The sequence below is a fragment of the Anastrepha ludens genome, chromosome 6 (genome assembly GCF_028408465.1).
Source record: "Anastrepha ludens isolate Willacy chromosome 6, idAnaLude1.1, whole genome shotgun sequence".
Classification (NCBI taxonomy): Eukaryota; Metazoa; Arthropoda; class Insecta; order Diptera; family Tephritidae; genus Anastrepha; species Anastrepha ludens.
The window spans coordinates 97,495,788-97,517,605 of record NC_071502.1 but is presented as its reverse complement, the minus strand read 5'-3'; the positions used below and the strand labels follow the sequence as shown (position 1 = coordinate 97,517,605).

Sequence of the window (21,818 nt, the reverse complement as noted above, 5' to 3'; positions counted from 1 at the left end):
CTTACGAGTTCTGACTTCACCCCCCTTCATCTCACTACATACTTTTCTTTTCGCTTCAATTCATTTCACATTTCACCTCAAAACACTTTGCCACTTTTCACTCCACCACACTTTGGTCTCCTCAAGGCTTTCAACGCCCCCAAACTCACCGAATACTTGAGTTCACTTGTTTCCGTGTCGTGTATACGATTGAAGAGATCCTTACAAATCATCGGTATGATACCCTCTTGATGTTCCTCTTGTTTGCCCATCATTGTGTAAGATTTCCCAGCGCCGGTTTGACCGTAGGCGAATATGCAAACATTGTAACCGTCGAAGGAGTGTTGCAGCATCTCCTCGCCAATGTCCTTGTAGACCATCTCTTGTGTGGAGAATTCGGGATCTCGTGGCTGTGACGCAGAGCGAGAGAGAGAGAGGGAGGGGTAGGATGTGGTGAAAGGTAGTCAAGGAAAATTGCAAAAAAAGGAAATTATGTCGATTAATCAATTGTGTGGCACAAATGTAAAAGCTAATGGCATTGTAGGTGAATTTCGAAAATGAATGAAACGATTATCTTCTAGGTATTGTTTATCTTTAATTGTTCTACTTACATTGTGTGACCAATAGGAGTAATCGAAGTTGAAGCGCTTGATGGCTTCGCTGCTGTTTGGTGGTACTTTTGGATTTGTGATGGCTGAAAGGGAGGGGTTGGTTGCGAGACTTTATTTTATTGTAAAGATAATAAGGTAATGTATATTTATAAAAAAGGTTTATGAATACGTAATTTGAAGTAAATAAAAATTACTTAGTTTATAAAATTTTTGGTTTTTTTTTGGCTCATACTCACCGGTGGTTGCACCGGTCATTTCGATAATACATTTTGATTCTCGACCGATTTCACGCGAATTGAAGGGTCGCACTCGAACCGCCACCTTAACGGACGACATTTTGGCGGTGAGGGAGGCCCAAAGGCCTTAACTACGCACTAGGAGCTGTAATTAAAGGAGAACAAAAAAATGTGATTAAGAAACTGGTATACATTTTTTGTAAAAGTAAATAGTATTGAAGAAAGATCAAAATTACATTAGCCCATAAAATGGTCTTAAGGGGTTACCTACGTCCAAAATTTTCAAAAATTCAATTTTTTTCGATATTTCGAAGTATAATACAATACTATATGCACTTAAGAATACATATACTGTGCAATTTTCATGCGGAAATTCTCAATATTATAGCTTCTACAGCTTGTTAACTAGGTAGAGAGCGGTCCGCGCGCTCCTGTACCGCAAACTTTAAACTTGTTTTTCTCGAAACTACTTTTTCTGGCACGGGCTGCATGATAACTCATACAGTTTTCGAAAGTGTTTTCTCTATAGATTTGATTGTTGATATTTTTATTAAAAAATTTTATAAACATAATTAAAGTATGACATTTATGACGTAAAACGCATACTTTTTTTGAAACACCGTAAATTGCAAAATTTTTCGAAATTCGAAAATCCCACTTGACGGACTATAACGGCAACTTTATTTTACAAGATTTTTTTTTACTTTTTACAGAGGAGAAATGGTGCAGACCGTGGAGCAACTGTTTTTTCATTCTACTTTGGGTCACTTAGTTTTTTATATACTAATTTTTGTAAAGAAAAATTAAAATAATTTTTTTTTATAAAGTTTAAGTACAAAAAAAAAATGTATAACATTTTTTCATATTTATTTCTATTGTTATCCCTTCTAAAAACAGTTTTTCTTTTAGCGCATTTTTGGCGCTGCTGGACGTATTAACCCCTTAATATTCAAATGGGTATTCTTTTAAAACTGTGAGAGCTCTTGGCATAACCTAGAGGCAGGCGAGAGTGCACGCAAAGCTTATGTGGAAGACATCTTGGTCACAATAGGCGGCAAATACCTCTCAATACTTCGCCCCATAATGAACCAAATGCTAAGAGCCATTCCTTCTCCAGACTCACGTTCCCCTATGTTACGCAACGAACTGGATTTGTATCCAACCAAGGATTGTCTCGTCTGCAGAGTTTTCCAAAAAATTACAACAACAATAGAACAGCAGACATTTTCCAAAAATGTATGGGCGAATTTTTTATGCTGCTACAAAAACAAGAACATTCATTAGCACCCAGAAAATCTACGCATAGCCGCTATTCACTAGAAAATATTCGGTACCAGACAGGAATAAGCCTAAGCTTGGATGCAGCAGTTTAAGCAATGTCGAAAGGTCGTGGGATTTACACTATGTTCCACAATGGTGTTCTAGAAATTCACGATGACGATGTTGAGCAAAACAATAAACTGTTGTGAAAGCTCGATATGGAATAGCAAGTCAAGAGCGTATCAGAGGCATTGCATACATGAAAGAATACGCAGGGTTTGCAGAGTGGCTATGTTGTGTGTTCTCGCATGGGATCTTTACGCTGCTGCCAAGCCGACGCTCCCACAGCGCTCAACAGCATACTGCACTTGCTGCTCGTGAGTATATCTACAAGCCTTGAGAGTCTGGCCTTTCTACATCTCCTGCCAACGTTGCATTTTCTCTACATCGGCTCAGCGACTGCCTCGCGCTAGATTGATGTGTATGGGCAAACCTTATTTTGATATCTTAACAGATCTGTGCAGAGTTAATTGACTGAATTTGCTCTGGTTTCTAAACTGCACGCAGTGGATTTTATGGAAATCGTGCATTTTCGGAATGGTAATCACACGCCACATAAACAAATTGATCAACCAGGTTTGCTGACAGAGGAATGTTTTTTGACAGCAGACACTTCCAAACTGGGCCTTGCAAGGCACTAAAAGTCTAAGAAATTCGTACTATTCGTGCATGTTTAGCTTTCGGCAGCCTCAGATCAAGGCTACTTAAAGGATCGAAGGACCGAAGAGACTACTCGATATCACCAAGGAGACTGACTTGATTTTCATCATGAAATTCGAAGTCAATGAAATTAGAGTTCAACGGTCGTGAATCAAAACTCCCTAGGCACGCAGTAGTTCTCCAACTACTTCCACTTCTTAGCCGCCCACCTCAACCAACAAACCAACCTTGGTATTTGAAGTAGGTCGGTAATTCCGCATATAAACGATTTCATGAATTAGCTATTTCTTCATAACGAAAACTTTTTTAATTCCGTAAACTTTAATATTCAGGCAGCAACATTTGGCCCAATAAAATGGCAATTAATTCGGTCAATCGTAAAAACTGCACACAAAACACTTTTACCAGCTGAAAAGAGGTGAACCCGCTTTTTATTAATAAAAAAGGTTGTTTTACTGACGTTGAGGTGCGCACACGCGCCACTTCTATTAAAATTATTGTCGTAGTTTATGTTGCAATGCGTTTAATAAGCATAAGAAGGAAACAAAAAACACACGTCAACACATAGCGGCAGAGAAAGAACTTCTGATTAGCTTTGTATACGGAAGAAATTTGTAACAAGTCGCGCCTAATTACCACATTAATTTGTTTATTGCGCTGAGTACCTGCGCAAAGGAACACTACTCCCACACAAGCGCACAAACGGCTTGGCATTTATATGAAGAATAGTTTTATATGTGTGTAAGTGTATGTGTGAGTGTATGCATCGTAAGTATACAAAATAAAAAGTTAGAAAAGTTGTCGCAAAGTAGGGAAAGTTTTACTAATGAAAGCCAACCAACGCAAAGCACAAATAGGTATGCAATTAAGCACGCATATATACACATACAAGCCGCCATGATTACACTAACACCGCTTGAAAATTAGTAAAGAAGCTTTTCCGTTATTTTCTTTTTTTTTTGTACACTCAAAAAGTGTATGTTTGCTTTACTTCAGCTGGGTGCCCTCGAAGTGGCTCGATGAACTACCATGGCGTATGAGCAACAATGCATGCGAGTGCGCGTGAATTTGCGGATAAAAACTAGAGCGTGCAATACCGCGATAGAGTATGCCGATTCTCGGGTATTGAATGAATATTATATTATTGAGAAATATGAAGTTCGATTAGATGAAAGTAGTAGAAATAAGGAATATTCTTTGCTAGAAATAAGCGATAATGTTGCAGTTGAAATATTAAAAGGCCCAACTACTTTAAGTATTCAAAAATTTAGTAAAATTCATAAAAATTGAACCTATTCTTTGAAGTGTGATATCTCTATATGCAGTAGGTATTCTGCCTTTTATATGATGCTTATGTCATCGTTACTTAAGCTTCAACTAGTTTTGTTTGTGTTAATTTATTGCCCTAAGGTAATGTCGAAAATGCCGATAAAATCGCAGAAATAATCGAAGTTAATCGGCATGTTAGTAGTCGTAGCATCGCCCAGGAGCTAAAGATCAACCATAAACAGTTTTACACTGCTTTCGCAAAGATTTTACCCACAAATAATGGATCTGTTTTTCCCTGAACTAATATTAAGTTCAATGAGATTCAAATACAACAGACAAGGCTTACTCCTCCAGGACTCCAACATTATTTAAATGCAGCTGCGCTCTGAAAACAAATTTTCTGAGGTATCGTACGGGAAGCGAGTAATTGAAAAGCAAGTTTTTAAAATGAAATTTCAAAATATATTAGAAAGAATAGAGCGGAGAACTACTCATTTAATCAAAAGCTAAAGTATTGTAAATTATTTCTTAAGAGGTAGATCTTAGTTTTTCCATTTGTTGACATTGACTTTACAACTTTAGATTCATTTTTTCCCCCTCATCATCTTCATCATCAGAGCATTTACAGGTCGCGTTGAGTCAATGCTTCCTTTACTATTGCGCTCTATACTCGGCATGGGTTCATTGCATGGCTGCTTTGTGCGTTCATGCTACGCGATTGTCTTCCATATCACATACTCACCCACCTTCTGCTGCCCAAAATGGGACTTAAAAGTTTTCTTTCTAATTCTGTTGTCATCCATGCAAAGTAGGTGTCTCAGCCCTCAAAGACTTTGCGCCTTCACGAAGCCTACTTTGCTTTGTCCATTTATAAGTTCTGCGATCACATTGTTATATTCTATGCTATAAGAACCATCAGGCTCTCGTGCAGGACCAAAAATTAAACTTAAAGCGTAAGAGATAGTTTTTTTATATTAGTAGACAGAACTGCTGCTTCACAGCCATGCGTTGCTATTGGCCGTATAAGTGTCCTATAGACCTGTAGCTTACACACCCATGACAAGAGTTTGCCTTTAAGCAGTTTGAGGTGGGCGTAATAGCTTCTATTTCCAGCTTATGCAGATAAGCGGATCTTCCGTAGTACTTAAGTTTACTCTTAGGTACTCGAAGCTTTCGACTTTTTCAAATACGTGGGGTCCGACTTTTAGCTTAAGGCAACGAGCATTGCCTCGCGATCTAACCAAGTATTTGGTCTTTTCGATATAGACTTCTTTCAACCTATCCACTAATAAAAATTTAGCTAAATTAAGAAAAAGCCAAAAATGTTGCCTACGTCTCTGCTTGCGAAGCGTTTTTTTTTTCATCTGCCATAACTCAAGCGAGTCAGCAAATTTTTTACCATAGCAAATGATGGGCATTTTTTCTTTTCGTATGAAAGAAAGCACCTACGACAGTCAGCAAAAAAACAAAAAAAATTGTCAAAAATCAACGCGATTTGCGAGCTACTCGAAGCTTGCAGTTTTTTGTTTATATCAATATTCAATTAGCTATAAAACTGCATACATGAAAGCTTTCTAAATATTCTGGTTAAAAATTATGAAATTTTTATGGAAATACTTTGACTTTTTTTTTAGTTTGTACAAAGTTTGAAACTTGGATTTCTGTGATTTTTGTAAAAGAATGACTTATATTTTCATACAAATCAATTGTCTATAAAACTGCATACCCAAAATTTTTCGAAAAATTCGAATTAAAGAATGTGGAGTTTAGTTGAATTTTTTTTTTAGTTCGTACAAAGTTTGAAATTTGGATTTATGTGATTTTTGTGAAAAAATTAATTATGTTTTCATACAAATCAGTTGATTATAAAATTGCCTATCCAAAATTTTTCGAAAAATTCTAATTAAAAATGTGAAGTTTTGATGAAATTTTGTTGAATTTATTTTTGTAATTTGTACAAAATTTGAAACTTGGATTTATGAGATTTTTGTAAAAGAATGAATTATATTTTCATACAAATCAATTGTCTATAAAACTGCATACCCAAAATTTTTCGAAAAATTCTAATTAAAAAATGTGAAGTTTAGTTGAATTTTTTTTTTAATTTGTACAAAATTTGAAACTTGGATTTATGTGATTTTTGTAAAAGAATGAATTATATTTTCATACAAATCAATTGGCTATAAAACTGCATACCCAAAAATTTTCTAAAAATTCTGGTTAAAAAGTGTGAAAATTTGATGAAATTTTAGATTTTTTTTTTAGTTTGTAGAAAGTTAGAAACTTGAATTTATATGAAACTCGAATCTACAACATTGAATCAATTGTAGGTTAATAAACTATATTTTCACCCAAAAATTATTAAAATTAAATAAAAGACAAATAACTTGCAAAAACTTGCCAATAAGTCCAGTGCTGTAGTTAGCAGTCGATCTAAAGTACAAAACGTGCGAAACGCCACTTTATTAGGTTGGCTTAAGTTGCCATCGTCATAATTTGGCGCTCAGCTTTGTGTGAGCGGTGCACTGCTGCACATTTTGTTTCTATTTTATTCGATTTTTGGCTGATATCTTCCAGTAGTTAACCTTGAGTTTTCTCATGTCGTCTTCTAGTTCGTCAATTCATCCTGACCTTGGTCTGTAAATGTTTTAGCGTCAATTATTCTTCGTTGAGCTCTCGTCCTGGGGTCCGTTCTCATGGTACGGCCTAACCATCTTAGTCTTTGAGCTTTAATGAACCGTACAACATTTTATCCTCTTATAAGTCGGTCCAGCTCATGGTTCAATCTAATACGCCCTCCATCGCTGTCTTTGACTGCCCCGAAGATCTGCCTCAAAATGCTGCAAAGGTTGCCTTAGTGAGCAGTTCTAAACTCTTCTCTTCCCAAATCACACATCGTGTAAAAGTGAGAACGAATTCGGCAAGGAATTGTAGATTTTTCGAATTCTTTAAAGAACATAAAAAAACTCTGCGCTTCGTTAAATCAAACCAATACTATGATTAACCATTTCTATAAATACCCTGGCCGCTGCGCCAGTTAGCAGCATCATTTTTTGCAAACATATTTCTGCTTGCGTAATTTTTTTATAATCTGAGTTTGATGAAACCATAAATTAAAGTACAACTTTTCGGATTTTCGACTATTTCGAATTTTAGCTCCACCAACCGGTTGATTTTGCTCTAGCGAAGTTTTTTCCTTTAGGTTGGACCTCAAATACCTTTTTTTGAAATATATCGAGACCGGCTACATTTTTCAAAAAAAAAAAATTAAAAAAAAAAAATAATTTTTGAACTCGTTAATCCCGAATATGGGTAATTATAGCGCGATTTACTTAATATAAAATTTTTCGGAATATTTCTCCATTAACGCCACCTAGCGGGTTAAACTATAGTATAGCTAAAAATCATAAATGTGACCATTTAAGTGCAAAAAACTACATATATGAACATATAGGACCAATCTCTGGGGACCATCATAAGAAGAACATAGTAGGAGGAGGCGAATAGACTTAATTAACAGATGAGTATTTTATGAAATATACACAAAGAGTGGATGGAGACAAATAGGTGCAACTTTTGGCAGGCTGCATCTAGACAGTAAATAAAAGGTGGCGGAAAATTAACCATTCAATTTTGTAGTTAAATAATTTTTTAGAGGGAACAATCTAGCAGACGAACGGGCTAAACTTGCTGGGAAAGAACCACTAATGACTTTCGACTATATTTCGAAGACGTATACAAATTTATATATCAGAGGCACTATAATGCACAAATGGTCAATTGAGGATCCTCTTCCCATCATTATATCGTAAATAATCCAAACAGGATAATACCAAACTACCCATTAAATAGCCGTTGCAACGGTATCAAAACATTTGTCTGTCTTCGTCTGGGGTACATAATCGCCACACATTCATACGTTTTCAATGGTTCCAGCCCTCCATGCTGCCAACACTGTCACTCACCATCTTTAACGGTCTGCCACCTACTCGAAACCAAAGACCTTCTACACTGTTAAGAACTACTTCCTCAGCAAATATATCAAAAATGTCAGAATTTGTAGTTAAATCAATATTGAAAAAATTGATTTGATGTTTGCTCCTCTAACATAGTTACTATATTTTTAACATAGTCTTAATTAATTAAGTTTTCTAGTATCCTTTTACATGTAAGACCTTTAAGCTAACTATCTGTTACTTTTACATCAGCGAGCCGAAGGTCCAGGCAGCCAGTACACCTTTTTTTTACGCATAAGAATAATTGTATTATTATTTCACGTTTGTAAATAAATAATTAAAATAAATCAAAATTTTTCCTAAAGAAAAAAGTGGGAGTTTGAGTCATGAACATCATAATTTAGACCTTTATGCGCCTCATTGCTTGTCTGTTTGTACTTATACAGCAAATGTCTAGTTCACAAGTGTCAAATATGATTGGTGAACAATTCCATTAGCAAAGAGTATAAGTTTTCCGATAGAGTGATTAACTGAAAAACTAGGGTAAGTAACGGCTGACGAGCGGTAGAGCATAGCGAGAAGTTGAGAAGTGTTTCGATATCTTTCTTTTCGTAGAATCGTAGAAAAACAAGTCATTGCACGCAAGAAATTCTATAGAATTCACGACATTCCAAATCAAAATTAGTTGGAAAATCCCGAAACATCCCGACTAAACTTATCGAATCCCGAAATTTCGGGATCTGCCGAAGAGTGCATAATTTTATAGTTTATCAAAAACCCACTCACACAAAAACACCCTGCTGCTCACCCACACTGACGGCGTACCTGTACCTGCGCCTTGTCGCAGCCACTCATTATTTACATTTAAATTTCATTATATGTACATATTTTAATTCTCAACAACAAAGTACAACAAAATAAAAGTGGCGCAAAGCAGCGCAAAAGAACAACAGCTGCGAAGCGTAAAAAAGCATAAAAGTTCTTGACTCATTACAGCAAAAAATTTTCGTGTGACGTTGAGCAGCCTTTTGTGCGCTGGCGATAATTTTTCGTGACGATGTTGAAGGGTTGTTTCTCATTCGTTAGTGTTGTTGGAAGCGAACAAAAACTGTAATTTTGTAATTTACGCAAATATGTTTTAATTTAAGTGGTGGCGTCGCGTGGTGTGGTCGTCGTCGCCGTCATCCCCTGTTGAGATTTACAGGCAGCGCTGCTCGTAATTTGGAAAACTTTGACTGAGGTCATAACTTTAACCTCCTTACGCAGCAAGGGGATGCATGTGGATTTGAATATATATTATATATATATATGTATGTGTGCAAGCATGAGAACATTTACACATTTTGAACAAATTTTCAATTAAAATTTATAGTTAAAAGCGCAGGAGAGTCGAGACGAGTCAAAGTTCAGGCAAAACCAAACTTTGTATACTTGGCGCACGATTGGATTTCAAATGAACCGCATTTTCTCAATTTACTTGAGAGTAGGCGGTGCCCCACGCACTTTCCACGACTCTAATGATTTCTTTGATATTATTTTTTGAAACAAATTTGAGCACCTCTTTTACGTTAATTACGGAAAATTCACATTTTTAGAAACTTTTTGCAAGTTGGCGCAAAATTAATCACCCTATTGGACTTTTGCAGTATACAAACAGACAAGCAATGGAGAGCGTAAAAGTCAAAATAAAGATTTCCATCACTCAAAAAAAATTTTTTTTACAAAAAAAAGTTATTCAAAAACAAAAATGGATGATTGATTTTGCGCCACCTGTTAAATGTCGGAAAGCAGCGCGGAGCAGTCGTTGGTCCTCCTCGTCTCCGCAGCTGTGAAGATATTAATTTAATGGAAAGGTCTTTCTCTTTCCGTACATCTGCATTGGGCAGAATCCGGCCATTATTCCAACTACTGATCGATATCGAGGTGAAGTGATTGAGATATGTAAGCGACTCAGACCTATTTTCATAGACCTTTGACCAGGTTTGTCTAGTTACCCCACAAGGGTACTGTATAGCTCATCTCTTATTCGTTCTGCCAATAAAAGCAAATCTACGTCGGTACTTGCAAGATGAATGTGGAATGATCGTATTTTGAACGGAGTTCATTAAGAGTAGTTCGGTCACTGTTCTTGCAATCGCGTACGCGACCCAATTTCCGGCGATGCCCCTGAGACCAGATTAGAGTCTTCTTACATTCAATTGCTATATCTAAGGAGGTGCTGTTTGATTGTAGAGACTTAATGGAGGCTTATTTATAAGAGTTCTATAAAAGACCAAAAAAAGGAGATACATCGTAAAAGTAGAGCAGTCACAATTTCTCATATGTAGACGAAGTTTTTAGATTTTAACAGCTTCTGTAATAGAATCTGCGCTAGTTAAGAAGTCTATTCCATTCTATGCTCGTAATTTCAATAAATGGTAATATCCCTTGTCTCGTTTCCCGACACTAGGAATAAAAATGGGTGTAACGTCCCGGGCTACTCCAAAGTGAAAAAAGTTCAACTGGATTATCTTGAGAGGGAGAAGATATTCAAACTTTCCGATCTTTAAGATGGTAACATAAATTTGGGCTAAAATTATAAATTTTATTGCTATCCATGGACAAAAATCTGAATTGGCCGAAAACAGAAAAGTTTAGAGTTGTAACAAGTAACGCGGGGCTTTGGGTGCTAACGAAGAAAGGTTTACTTATTGATAGACAACACAACCGAACTAAACACAGGTTGAGAGTCAACAAATTTTGATTAATTTCTGTCTTACTAAAACTTCTAATCACTAAATTTCTAATCACGGAACAAAAGTGACGTGCGAAGCTCACCTACCAAGGGGCTCGACAACTTCGGCAGGAAAATAGTGCTCAGAGCGCAAAATCTCTACTCCTTCTCAGTGGACAGAACATTCAGCTAATAGCCGAAGTTTTCATTGGGCATTACTTGATTGGCTTACACTCCTGATTGCTTTACACGCTGTGTATTATAGCTTTACTTCGAGCGATATTTGCAAAAGCTGCCACAATGTGAGGGAAAAGGCGACAAATATACAGCTCGACCTGTGACACTGTGCGGCAATCTGCAGGCGAAAAGCTCAAACGCTCGGTGTGTACATCTTTAAAGAACTTGAGAAACGTAGTTTCGTAGAATTTGAATAGATTTATTTTGAGATATGAATTGCTTTTAGGGAGCCCCTACGACATCGCATGGGTTATGAGCCTCTTACGGCACGACTGCCCAACCTAACTCAAATTAATCTCTCTACTGCTACCAAGTGGATTTATACGTGACCACCACTCGGCTAGTCTTGAGTTCAATGCTCATTCACGAGAATTGCAATAAAATGGCGCATCCCCAGAAGCGACTTCGGAAGCACTGCAGTAAATCAACAAACCGAACGAAAGTTATGCTTATTTTTGCCACGGTTCGTATTTGTTTCCCACTGCACTCAAGACTCCATAGCTGCTTGAACTGCATTCGCACAGCTGGCTTCCTCTTCATAGGAACTAACATACATAAACTTGAATATATTTTGACATGTAATATTTCCACAGTACTTAAGTGGAAATATACATTTCATAGCCCGCATATTGAGAATGACTCACGGCGAGGCATTTTAAAAATTACAACACTACCCCGACTACTTTGGCATAGCCGTAAAAGCTTGGACTAGGAGACTCAACTAGTTTTACTACTCCCGGCATTGATTAGCTCATTCCGTTGAATTTTGCTCTGAGTTGACTTGGTAGCCAAGTATTTAGTTGTTTTCATCCGTTTTATGATCGCATGAGGCGGGACACTATTTTATGGCCAAGAGACTCGACAGCGCCACATGCGCTTGCCGCCAATTGAAAACACGCATACATACACAAGTGCATAAGAGACTTAATACAAAAACTAAATATGACGCTCTTGCTGCTGCCATCAGCCGCTAAGACCACACACATACATACATACAAATGTACGCATATTAAACTTCCTCATTTGCCGCCATACAGCAGCAACCACAGCGACTGCCATAAATTAAAAAAAAAACAACACCAAATAGTAAATATTGGTGTTAGTTGTTGTTGGATGCCGTCCTCATATGGCGACTGCCATCGCAAGCCATTCTGTTGGGCCCCACTAGTCGCCTGGTTGCCCAGTTGCACGGCTGCTCTTGGCTTCTGCCTTTGCTGACTCGTGACTCATAGAAATTGGCAGGTTTTGCGACGTTTCTCTCACAATTTTTTATGCCTTATTCGTAATTTAATTTCCGTTTTATATTTTGTAGTAAAAATAGTTAAACAAATATGCGAGTGTCGGTGTGTGTGTGTGTGTGGGAGAAAAAGTATTTCTTAGTGAATGAGGAAGTTGAGAAGTAAACTGAATTTGGAGTAAGTGGATTACAACGTCTCGCAAGGTAAGGGGACTTTCAGTTCACAAAATAAGGTTACGCTACTGGAGAAATGGCTTTGAAAAGAGATATTTTTAGTTTCATAGTGGCGGATCAATGGCCGTAAATACGCAAATTTTACGAGCTGCTTAAGCAGTACAGTTTCGTATTGACGGAAACTGAAGGAACAGAGGGAGTATAATATGACAAAGTACTCTACTAGGGCAGGCACCTCGAAAGAGTATTCGGATGTGAAAGGGATTTTTGGATTATGAGAGAAAAATAAATATGGAAAATTTGATGGAGAAATCTGCACCAAATATTTTGTATTTCAGAGCTCCTCAGAGCATTTTTAAGGAATCTATGAGCAAAGTTAAACTACTTAATAACAGCACTGAATATGTAAAATATTGTAAGTCAATGTATATTACACAAGCTTTTAATGTGCGCCTATAAATATGCAACATTTTCAGGAAAATTAAGACAATTTCCGCGGCATTTATTCTCAACAAAAGGGAATTAAATATTAAGTGTTTCGAAAATTGCATCGCTAAAATAAAAGGTATGGTGCGCCTATAAATATGCAATAGTTTCTGAAATATTAAGGCACGTCCCCATATATTCATTCCCATTCATTTTCAACAAATGGGAATTGAAAACTCAGTTATCGCAAAAGTTTCATCGCTGAATTAAAAAGAAAAGGTACGCCTATAAATATGCAACATCTGAGAAAAAGAGGACAGTTTTCCAGCTATTTTTTAAAAGTGGATTCTTAAAATTGACTTTGCAAATATCTTAGCAGTAAAGCATGCAGAAGAAAAGAACGCCTTTGAATATGCAACTTCTGAAGCGAGAAAAATTGTTTCTCTAAAAACTCGGGCATAGTTTTTTCCTATCTTTATAAACTTCGGAAATGGGACCGTACAATTATTTTTGCCGACAGATACAGCTTCATTTCTTACATAAATAAAATAAATATATAAACACTAATATTTTTCTGCTAAAACATGCAGAAGTGCGCCCGTAAGTATGCAGCATTTGGTGAAAATAATGAAAAATTTCATTCAAGCACATCTTCGTGCTTTTTTTCAAAAATCAAAGTTGAAAAATTGTTCTGCTAAAATTTCAACGCTAACAGATATAAGAAAGTTCGCCTAAAATTATGCAATATCTGAGCTAAAGGGGAGGGATTTGTAAAACAATCTCGCAGGGTTTCTTCCTATTCTGCAAAAAGTTGGCGTGTAAAATCAACTTTGCAAATATGTGATCTCTTAAAGATTCGGAAAGAATGCGCCTGTAAATATACCACATCTAACAAAACGAAGCTGCTCTTTTAAAGCGTTTTTCAGTAAGAACTTTTTTTGAATAAAACACAAACGGTTTGACTTTTTTTACTAATTTTTTTTTATTATCGAATTTGAACATATACATTTAAGTATGAAATTCGATTTCTTTCGCATGACCACCGCGTGTACGTTTTACGAAGTCCAATCGTTGAACCCAATTTTCGACCACTCTTTTGCATAAATCGGCCGAAATTCCAGCAATTTCGCGTTCAATATTGGCTCTGAGCTCACAAATCGTCGCCGGCTTGTTACTGTAGACCAATGACTTCATATAACCCCAAAGAAACTAGTCTAGAGGCGTCAAATCACACGGGCGCGGCTGCCATTCGACCGGTCCATTTCTGGAAATAATGCGCTCATCGAACTTACTCTTCAACATATCAATTGTAGCGTGTGCTGTGTGGCTTGTGGCCCCGTCCTGTTGAAACCACATGTCGTCTAAGTCCATACCATTCAATTGCGGCCAAAAATAATCGTTTATCATGTCGCGGTATCGATTTCCATTCACAGTAACGTGGCGATCGTTCGCGTCAACGAAAAAATATGGGCCAATTTCGCCGCCGGCATGTAAACCGCACCAAACAGTGATATTTTCGGAATGCAACGGTGCCTCATCAATCACGCGTGGATTGCTTTCTGCCCAGTAACGCATATTTTGCTTGTTGACAAAGCCATTGAGCCAAAAGTGAGCTTCATCACTCAAGATGATTTTTTGGCCGTAATGCTCTTAAAGTAGCAGCAACAGAACGATTATTTCCATACAAAATTTACACGATTTGCAATCATTACTCAAGTGTGTAGCGTTCCATGATGAAATGTATACTAATGAAGTTTACAAATGACAAGCGAAAAATAAAAAATATTGCGTCCTTCGCCCTCCCTATCGGAAAAAAGTTGAAGCGCACCTATTGAAAAACGCTATAGTTTCTCGATTTTCTTGCAGCCTAAGTAAAGTGGCAGTGACTGACGAGGTCTAGTTCCGTTATTGCTCCCCAAACTTGCAGCCGACAGTCTGTCTTTAGCGGGTAGTAACTCTAGAGTGTTTGCATGCCTATGCGCGAAGAGTCGCCCTTAAGTTTTATGTTGCTTCCGAAGGACAGCAGATGATTGTTGAAAAATAGTTTTTTCAAATCAGAAATTAAATAGAAAAAATAAATAAATTGAAAAAATGGAAATTAATAGGAAAAATATAATTGAATTTTGGGAGAAGTTACTTTACATGGCCTAGTTTCAAGGAGAAGGCCTGAGAGCAGATTATTTAGAACTAATTCTATACTCAAGAGAGAATATTTTATAACCAGAAATTAATTCCTTGTAAAAAAAAATTAACTCAAAAGAAGCCATTAACGCGCTGTTATTCGATAGTTTGAAGACAGACAGAAATAGATCTGGATTATCCACGTCTTCCACAAAGGAACATCAATTTACGTACAACTTCAAGTTCGAAACTAAATTTCTCATTAAAAAATAACACTTAGTCGCACTAAGCGCAAACTTTTATTTTCATTAGACTTATTAAACGCTAAGGTAGTGTGCGATTGAAGCCTATTGAGCTCACCGCTAAACTCTACTAGGCATAAATTTCGAAAGTCGTTTGAATAGTATACGCAAAGTCAGAGAGATGGCACTTCAGGCGCCTATCATTTATTTAGTTAGTAGCACCTCTTGGAAGAACACACACCAAGTTTCAGCCAAATCGGTCCATTTCTTTGCGTTTGCCATTCGGTTGAATTGAGGAAGTCGAGTAATTGATTTTTCTTTTCCCTCACGACAACGCACCAGCTCACGCCACCGCAGTTCTGGTCGGGAAATTATTGGCAATGGGGTTCCAACTCGTTTAGTATCCTCCATATTCTCCCGACTTAATACCCTTGGGATCCCTAGGACTACTATTCCTCAATCTACCGCCAATTTGATGAAATAGCTGGCGGGAAAAAATTCTATTCAAACAAGGGGTGCAGAAACGAATGAATATTTTTCAGACTTGGACAAATCCTATTATTCGGAAGAGATCAACAAACTAGAGCAGCGTTGGAGGACGTGTATAAGCCTAAAAAGATACTTTGTCGAAAAAACGAGTGCGAGAAAAAAAGGCCCGAGAGAGAATGAGAGAGAGATAGAGATAGAGAGAAGGAATATGTATCTAAATAAATGCACAAAATTTGCAGAGAATACAAATTGACAAAATTTACATAAAACGGAGAAGGGTCTCACTAGAAATTAGCAACCACAAGGAAAAACTCAGGAAAAATAACCTAAAAGTATATCTAAGATATATATAAGGCATGGCTCTATCTCCCCTTTTCTTCTACGTTATATCTTTTTTTTCTCTCGCGGAACGAAAATGCACAAAACGTTGCACGGCCTTGAAATTTTACTCTTCATTCTCGCTCGTCCATCGATGCCTAAGAAGTTTCACTTCAAAAAGGTTTAGCCCGAATAAGTAAATAGTTTTTATTTTTGCACGGGCTTTTCAAACGACCCTCGTGCAACCTTGCGAATCCGGTGACGGCCTACCCACCAGCAAGGTTCAGAACGCCAGAAATTAATATTACACTGTGTCTGCCGATAGCCGCTAGTGCCTTTATTGTTGCAATCTAATTATTTTTAAATATATTTGATTGGTAAAGAAATAAATAAATAAATTCTCGCAAAGATGTATTAACTAATTTCACTGCTCTTACAGTTGGTAAGGTAAGGTAAACTCTCTTCGTTTTTGCCTTCGACAACTGGCTCACTCATAGCCAAATAAAAAGATATGGCATTTCTTTCAATATATTTCTAGAAGGTTTTCGTTTTCTTTGTCAAAATGACGTAATGTAATTTATTTTTCAAATATTTCCGCTATACACAAATTTTCCCTCATAAATTTAATTCACAGTAAAATTTCTCTCACATAAAAATTTTCGAATTCTACTCTATTATTCTTTGACATTTTCATTGTATTCATTTTCCCCTCATAGTTGAGTAGACAACTTCAGCGCAATTCAACGTAAAACAATAACATTTCAATCACTGATTAGAATAAGTTTTGAGAACAAAAGTTATGGAATACAAGCGCGAGCATACGCAACAAATATTGTTTAGAAGAGTAGAAGTCTGAGTGTACGAGTATTTTGACACACATAAGAATAGTAGCGCTCTTTTGTTGTTTGCTCATAACAGTGAAGAAACAAACAAACGAAACGAGCTACTCATGCCAACAACGCAACAACAAAAGGAACACAGAGCAAAGTAGGAGGAAGGCAAGTGGGTAGCTGAAATTGTATGACACTCTTATATGATTGTAGTAAAAACCAACAGCGCATTGTCATAACATTGCAGTGGCACACAATCTCTACAGACATCCGCACAATACCAGTGAGAAAAGAACAAAAACAATTGTCGATGAAGAGCGATAAAACTACTGCCAACCAACCAATACGGAAACCGAGCGACATAAACTTTAGAGGCATTTGCCAACAACTGCCGCTGCAAGCAATACAAGCACATTTCAGGCATGTATTTGTGCCTTCGGATTTCGCATGACTCATAGCAGCGTAGCAGCGAAAAAGGGAATCCCTTCAAGGTGCACTCCCTCAGCCATGAATTTATAGCTATGGGTGTAAAAAGCTTGCTAACGACTAGTATTTGAAACAAGTAATAAAAAATTTGATGATATAGTAAAGTAAAATTTGTTTCACGGTCGTGATTTAGAGTTAGAGTAATGCCTTTAAAATTAAAATTACACATTACAGAGTTACATTTATTTGTTTATTTATTTAGTGATTAAATCCCAACACAGTAAGGGTATATTACTATAATTATCAATGTTAGCCACAGTAGGTTACAATTTTCGGGGTATGCGGTGGGCAGCATTTGTGTTTGTCCAGTAAACTATGCTATTTAACATTTTTACAAAAAATCTTCCGGAACTTCTACTAAACCTTTGGTTTTTTTCAAATTGTATTATTTTTAAAGGAGGCGCATCAATGCGACTTCCTTCGTTTAGTACAGATATCTGAAATTCTCTGCAGGTTTCTGAAATATTGCAAAATAATTAATATTCAAATTATAAGCACAAGTAATGGAGGTGAAAATTGAGAAATCTGTGCGTCTCCCTAATACCAGCAGTGTCTTCCGGGCGGAAGTACTGGCAATTGGGGAAACTTGTAGGCTACTAATCGCAGATTTCTCTTTTAAGGACAATATCGATATTCTTTCGTATAGCCAAGCTGCAATCCAGGCACTGGGTTCGGCTGCTACAACCTTTTAAGTGGTGGAACAAAGTAGGAATAGCTTTACCATCTTGAGTGAAAACCATAAAGTTACCTTAATCTGGGTCCAGGGACATCGGAACATTGTAGGTAACGAAAAAGCAGATGAACTGGCAAGAGGGGGATCTGCCATGAATAACGCTCTTGCAGAATCGATATTCACACCATCAGGTGCAGTCAAGAATATAGTTTCCCAAAAATACCTCCGAATCGCGGATTGTTGAAGGAAAGACCAGACGAAATGCAAAATTAGCAGAACGTTATGGCCTACCTACAATCTCAAGCAATTGTTGACATTAATAAGCACGAAGCGACGGGACGTCTAGAGACTAACGGCAGTCATAACTGGCTTTTGGTCTATCGGAGAACAAGCAGCCAAAATGGGTATCCCTCACAACACATACTGTCACAGTTGTAAACAACCGAAGAAAAAGGAAACAATCTTCCATTTCCTCTGTGAATGCCCTGCCCTATGGAAGGACAGAATATTAACCCCTGGCAAACCGCTGTTCGAGAGTCTCGAGCAACTGTCTGGCTTAGATGTCAACAAACTAATAAGGTTCCAAAACCGCACAGACTGGATATAGTCTTGCTGTAAATAACTGTTAAACAAGTTGATAACGAGAAATTGGCTACAAAATGGTGCGGAAGCGCTAGTTGGATTCTGGAAGAATCACTACTTTAACCAACCAACGAACCAACATGGAGGTGTAGTATTCTTCTGAGTAAATAAATGACACATCGCCACAAAATCAGCTTAAGCTTCATTCACCTGCTCTACTTTATACAATTCTCAACAAAATTATAAAATGAATTGCTGACTCGGCGGGAGAGGGATGCTTGCAAGTCATATATTCGCATCTCTGAATTCGGTGTCATAGTGTCCAACACTTACAAATATGTCAAGATAATTACCACCAGCTATGGTAGGCTCACAAGTAGCAAATTAGTTATTTTCTGCTGGCAAGAGCAGCTACCGAACGTCCAACCTCTTCTGAGATAGCTCAAATAAAGGGTTGCTTAAATGTCAGTACTGAATAATTCATAGACGTTACCTGTTTTTCTCTATTCATCTTTAACATTTGTCAAGTACACACATCGAGGCGAATCTATTAAAGGTGGTATCGATAAATCAGCTGATTGTCTTTTCTTCTTTCGTCCTGCCCACGTGGCTGTGAGCACAGAATGAAACAAGGCGAATTCATTCTTTCTTCTCTACTTTGCTAATACTTTGCTTTGACAATCAAGCGTGCAAAACATTGTTGCTGGTCTACTGCCAGCACCTTTAATGAATGCGCCATGAAACATGAAAATGGTCGATTTTTAAGAACAAAAAAATCGCAAAGTTCGCTAATTTTTTTATGGAAATAATCGTCCAAATGAGTTTACTCTTCAAAAGTAGGTAAAAAAATCTAAAGAAAATGGTTCTTTCGAGGTTAGAAAAAGGTCTGGCAGACCAAAAGCTGGACGTTCTGTTGGGAAAATTGCTGCTGTAGCGCAAAGTGTTGAAGAATGATTTTTAACCTTCATCGATATTCTGAATAATATTATTCGACGTTCTGAATAATTAGGTATTCATGAATCGACGTGCTCATGGTGGACATTTAAGTGATTTAATTTTTTCCATATAATTGTTAAGAGACGTATTTTGAAAATCTGAGTTTTTATTTTAAAAAGTTCCTTTGCTTAAAATTCTGTTGTTATAATTTTTGGGGCTTATCAGACCATCTATATGAATTTAGTCCATTCTTAGATTTAAATTTGGCCTGAAATTCATGAACGGCGAATCTTAAAACCTAAGGGACGTTACCTTTTGGAAGTTTTTTTTTTATAAGTTTTGGAGAAAGGTGATTTAATAGCTGTCGAATGCCAAAGAACAAATTTGATATCGTAATCGGATTCAGCACGACGAAAATATTGAACAGATGTTAACATTGGAGTAGCTGATTGGATCTTTTTTTCTATTAACTTGGTCTCTAAATTGTAAACTTTTTTAAAATTTTCTAAAAAGTGAATATTTGTTTCTATATTTTGATATTCTCGGAACCAAAAGCCAGAACAAAATACATTTATTTTGTTGTTTTCGCTCTAGTACTACAATACTATCTATTCACTAGGCCTTTCCATAAGCTAATCATCTCCGATGTCAAGCTGTCGACAGGCTGAGTAGTTTCATTGCAATTTATTGCAATTAGAAGCCAAAGAAAAGTAATTTTTTAATAATTCAAATCAAAGTTCTGCGCACCGTCCCTGCATATTTCTGTAAATTAGGTCACATCACTCTGCTAGGCTGCTGCTTTCATAATTAGTTTTTCTCATGAATTTGCGAGAAGAATCATTGGAAAATTGGGGTAACCCTCCACTCAAGAAACAAAGCTATCTTTGAGTTGCCTGTAACTTAGAAATTCCCTCATGACCACCTAATTTCTGCAGTGTCACTCTGGCTTGATCACTACATATAATGAAAATCGGCATTTTTAAATATATTAATTAAAGCGTGAATTTTTTGGCTGGCAAGATTTTCCATCAACGAGAAGATTCTCCAATTAATCTACCATTTTTTTATTCTGAGAACCAAGTCGAGTTTATAATTAAATTTACGACAATTTCTCTCTAAGAAATACTTTGATTGTGACTTGTTTTCCCTGCGCAAATAATTGGCAGATGGCAAAGGAACCCTCCTAGGTAAAGTGACCGAATAGATTTAGTCAGATGTTAGTGAAAACCTGGTACGATTCAGAGGTCGATATATGCACAGAGTCCTATCTAATGGGCAAATTCGCTGGCACGGCTGAATTTCTTGTCAAATAATATTTGTAGCTGTAGAGACAGCGAGAGAATAGACAGTGTAAAGAGTTGCTGCCGTAACTGTCCCGATTTAGTCAAAGTGCTGCATAGTTCCATGAGCAATTCTTCAAATGCCTAGCGATTGGAGAAGAATTCGAAAGTCAAAGCGAACTAAAAAGAGCTCTCCTGCCGAAGTGCACCTCTCTGTGTCTTGAACAGCAACTGCAGCAGGGCAATTACGATACTCTAAAAATGACTTTTAGTAGAGGGTGTCAAATAAGTTTTGAAATTAAAAAAATGATTATTACACGAAATTAGCAGCCTTAAGAGATTTTAAAAGCTACTACTCGATGTATTCTCATAGAATTCGATACTTAAGTCAAAACACAATTTTTCGGCATTTCTCTTAGTTTTCGTGATAATCTAAATGAAGAAACAAAAATACTAAGTGCTTTTAATTTTTAAGCGGTTTATTATGAATTTTTGAATATCCAAGTCGAAAAGTACGACTCTTATTTTTCGATATTTCGCTTATTTTTCGAGAAATCGAATTTTTCGAAAAAAAAATTATATTTTTTATTTTTATATTTTTTATATAAATTTATATTTATGTTAAATAGCGTTCGCATATGAACGTAAATTGGCCTAAGGGACTTAAATGAGAAAATTTGTAACTTAAAAGATATTAAGTTCGGCAACTAAAAAACTACGGAGGATATTAAAAAATCGTATTTAAAAATTTTTGTTTTGTTTCATTGGGTTGAAGACGTTCGTAAACTTAAATTAAAAATAAATAAATAATAATAAATAAACAATAATAATAAAATAAATAAATACTAACAATAATAAAATAAATTTTGATAATAACAGTAAAAAAAGTTATTTGCTTATTTTCTTATTACAAATTAAAAATATTTTTTCTTTATTAAATTATTTTTATTAAAAATATATTTTTTTAGTAAACATTTTTTTTTTATTTAAAAATATTTTTTTTTATTTAAAAATATTGTTTTTTTATTTAAATAATTTTTTTT

The 21,818-nt window shown here is 36.4% G+C and overlaps 1 protein-coding gene across 11 annotated transcripts in view; it reads right to left on the bottom strand.

Annotated features, from left to right (window-relative positions):
* The window catches only part of LOC128867934 (kinesin-like protein unc-104), a 153,759-nt gene that overhangs the window by 45,637 nt on the left and 86,304 nt on the right, over positions 1-21,818 (bottom strand). For all 11 annotated transcript variants that reach the window (XM_054109562.1, XM_054109570.1, XM_054109569.1 and 8 more), the window contains 3 exons: positions 827-971; positions 591-673; positions 150-389 (listed from right to left, as the gene is read on the bottom strand). In XM_054109562.1, coding sequence (XP_053965537.1) covers positions 150-389; positions 591-673; positions 827-926 — 423 coding nt within the window. In that variant the 5' untranslated portion in view covers positions 927-971. The remainder of the gene's footprint in view (positions 1-149; positions 390-590; positions 674-826; positions 972-21,818) is intronic.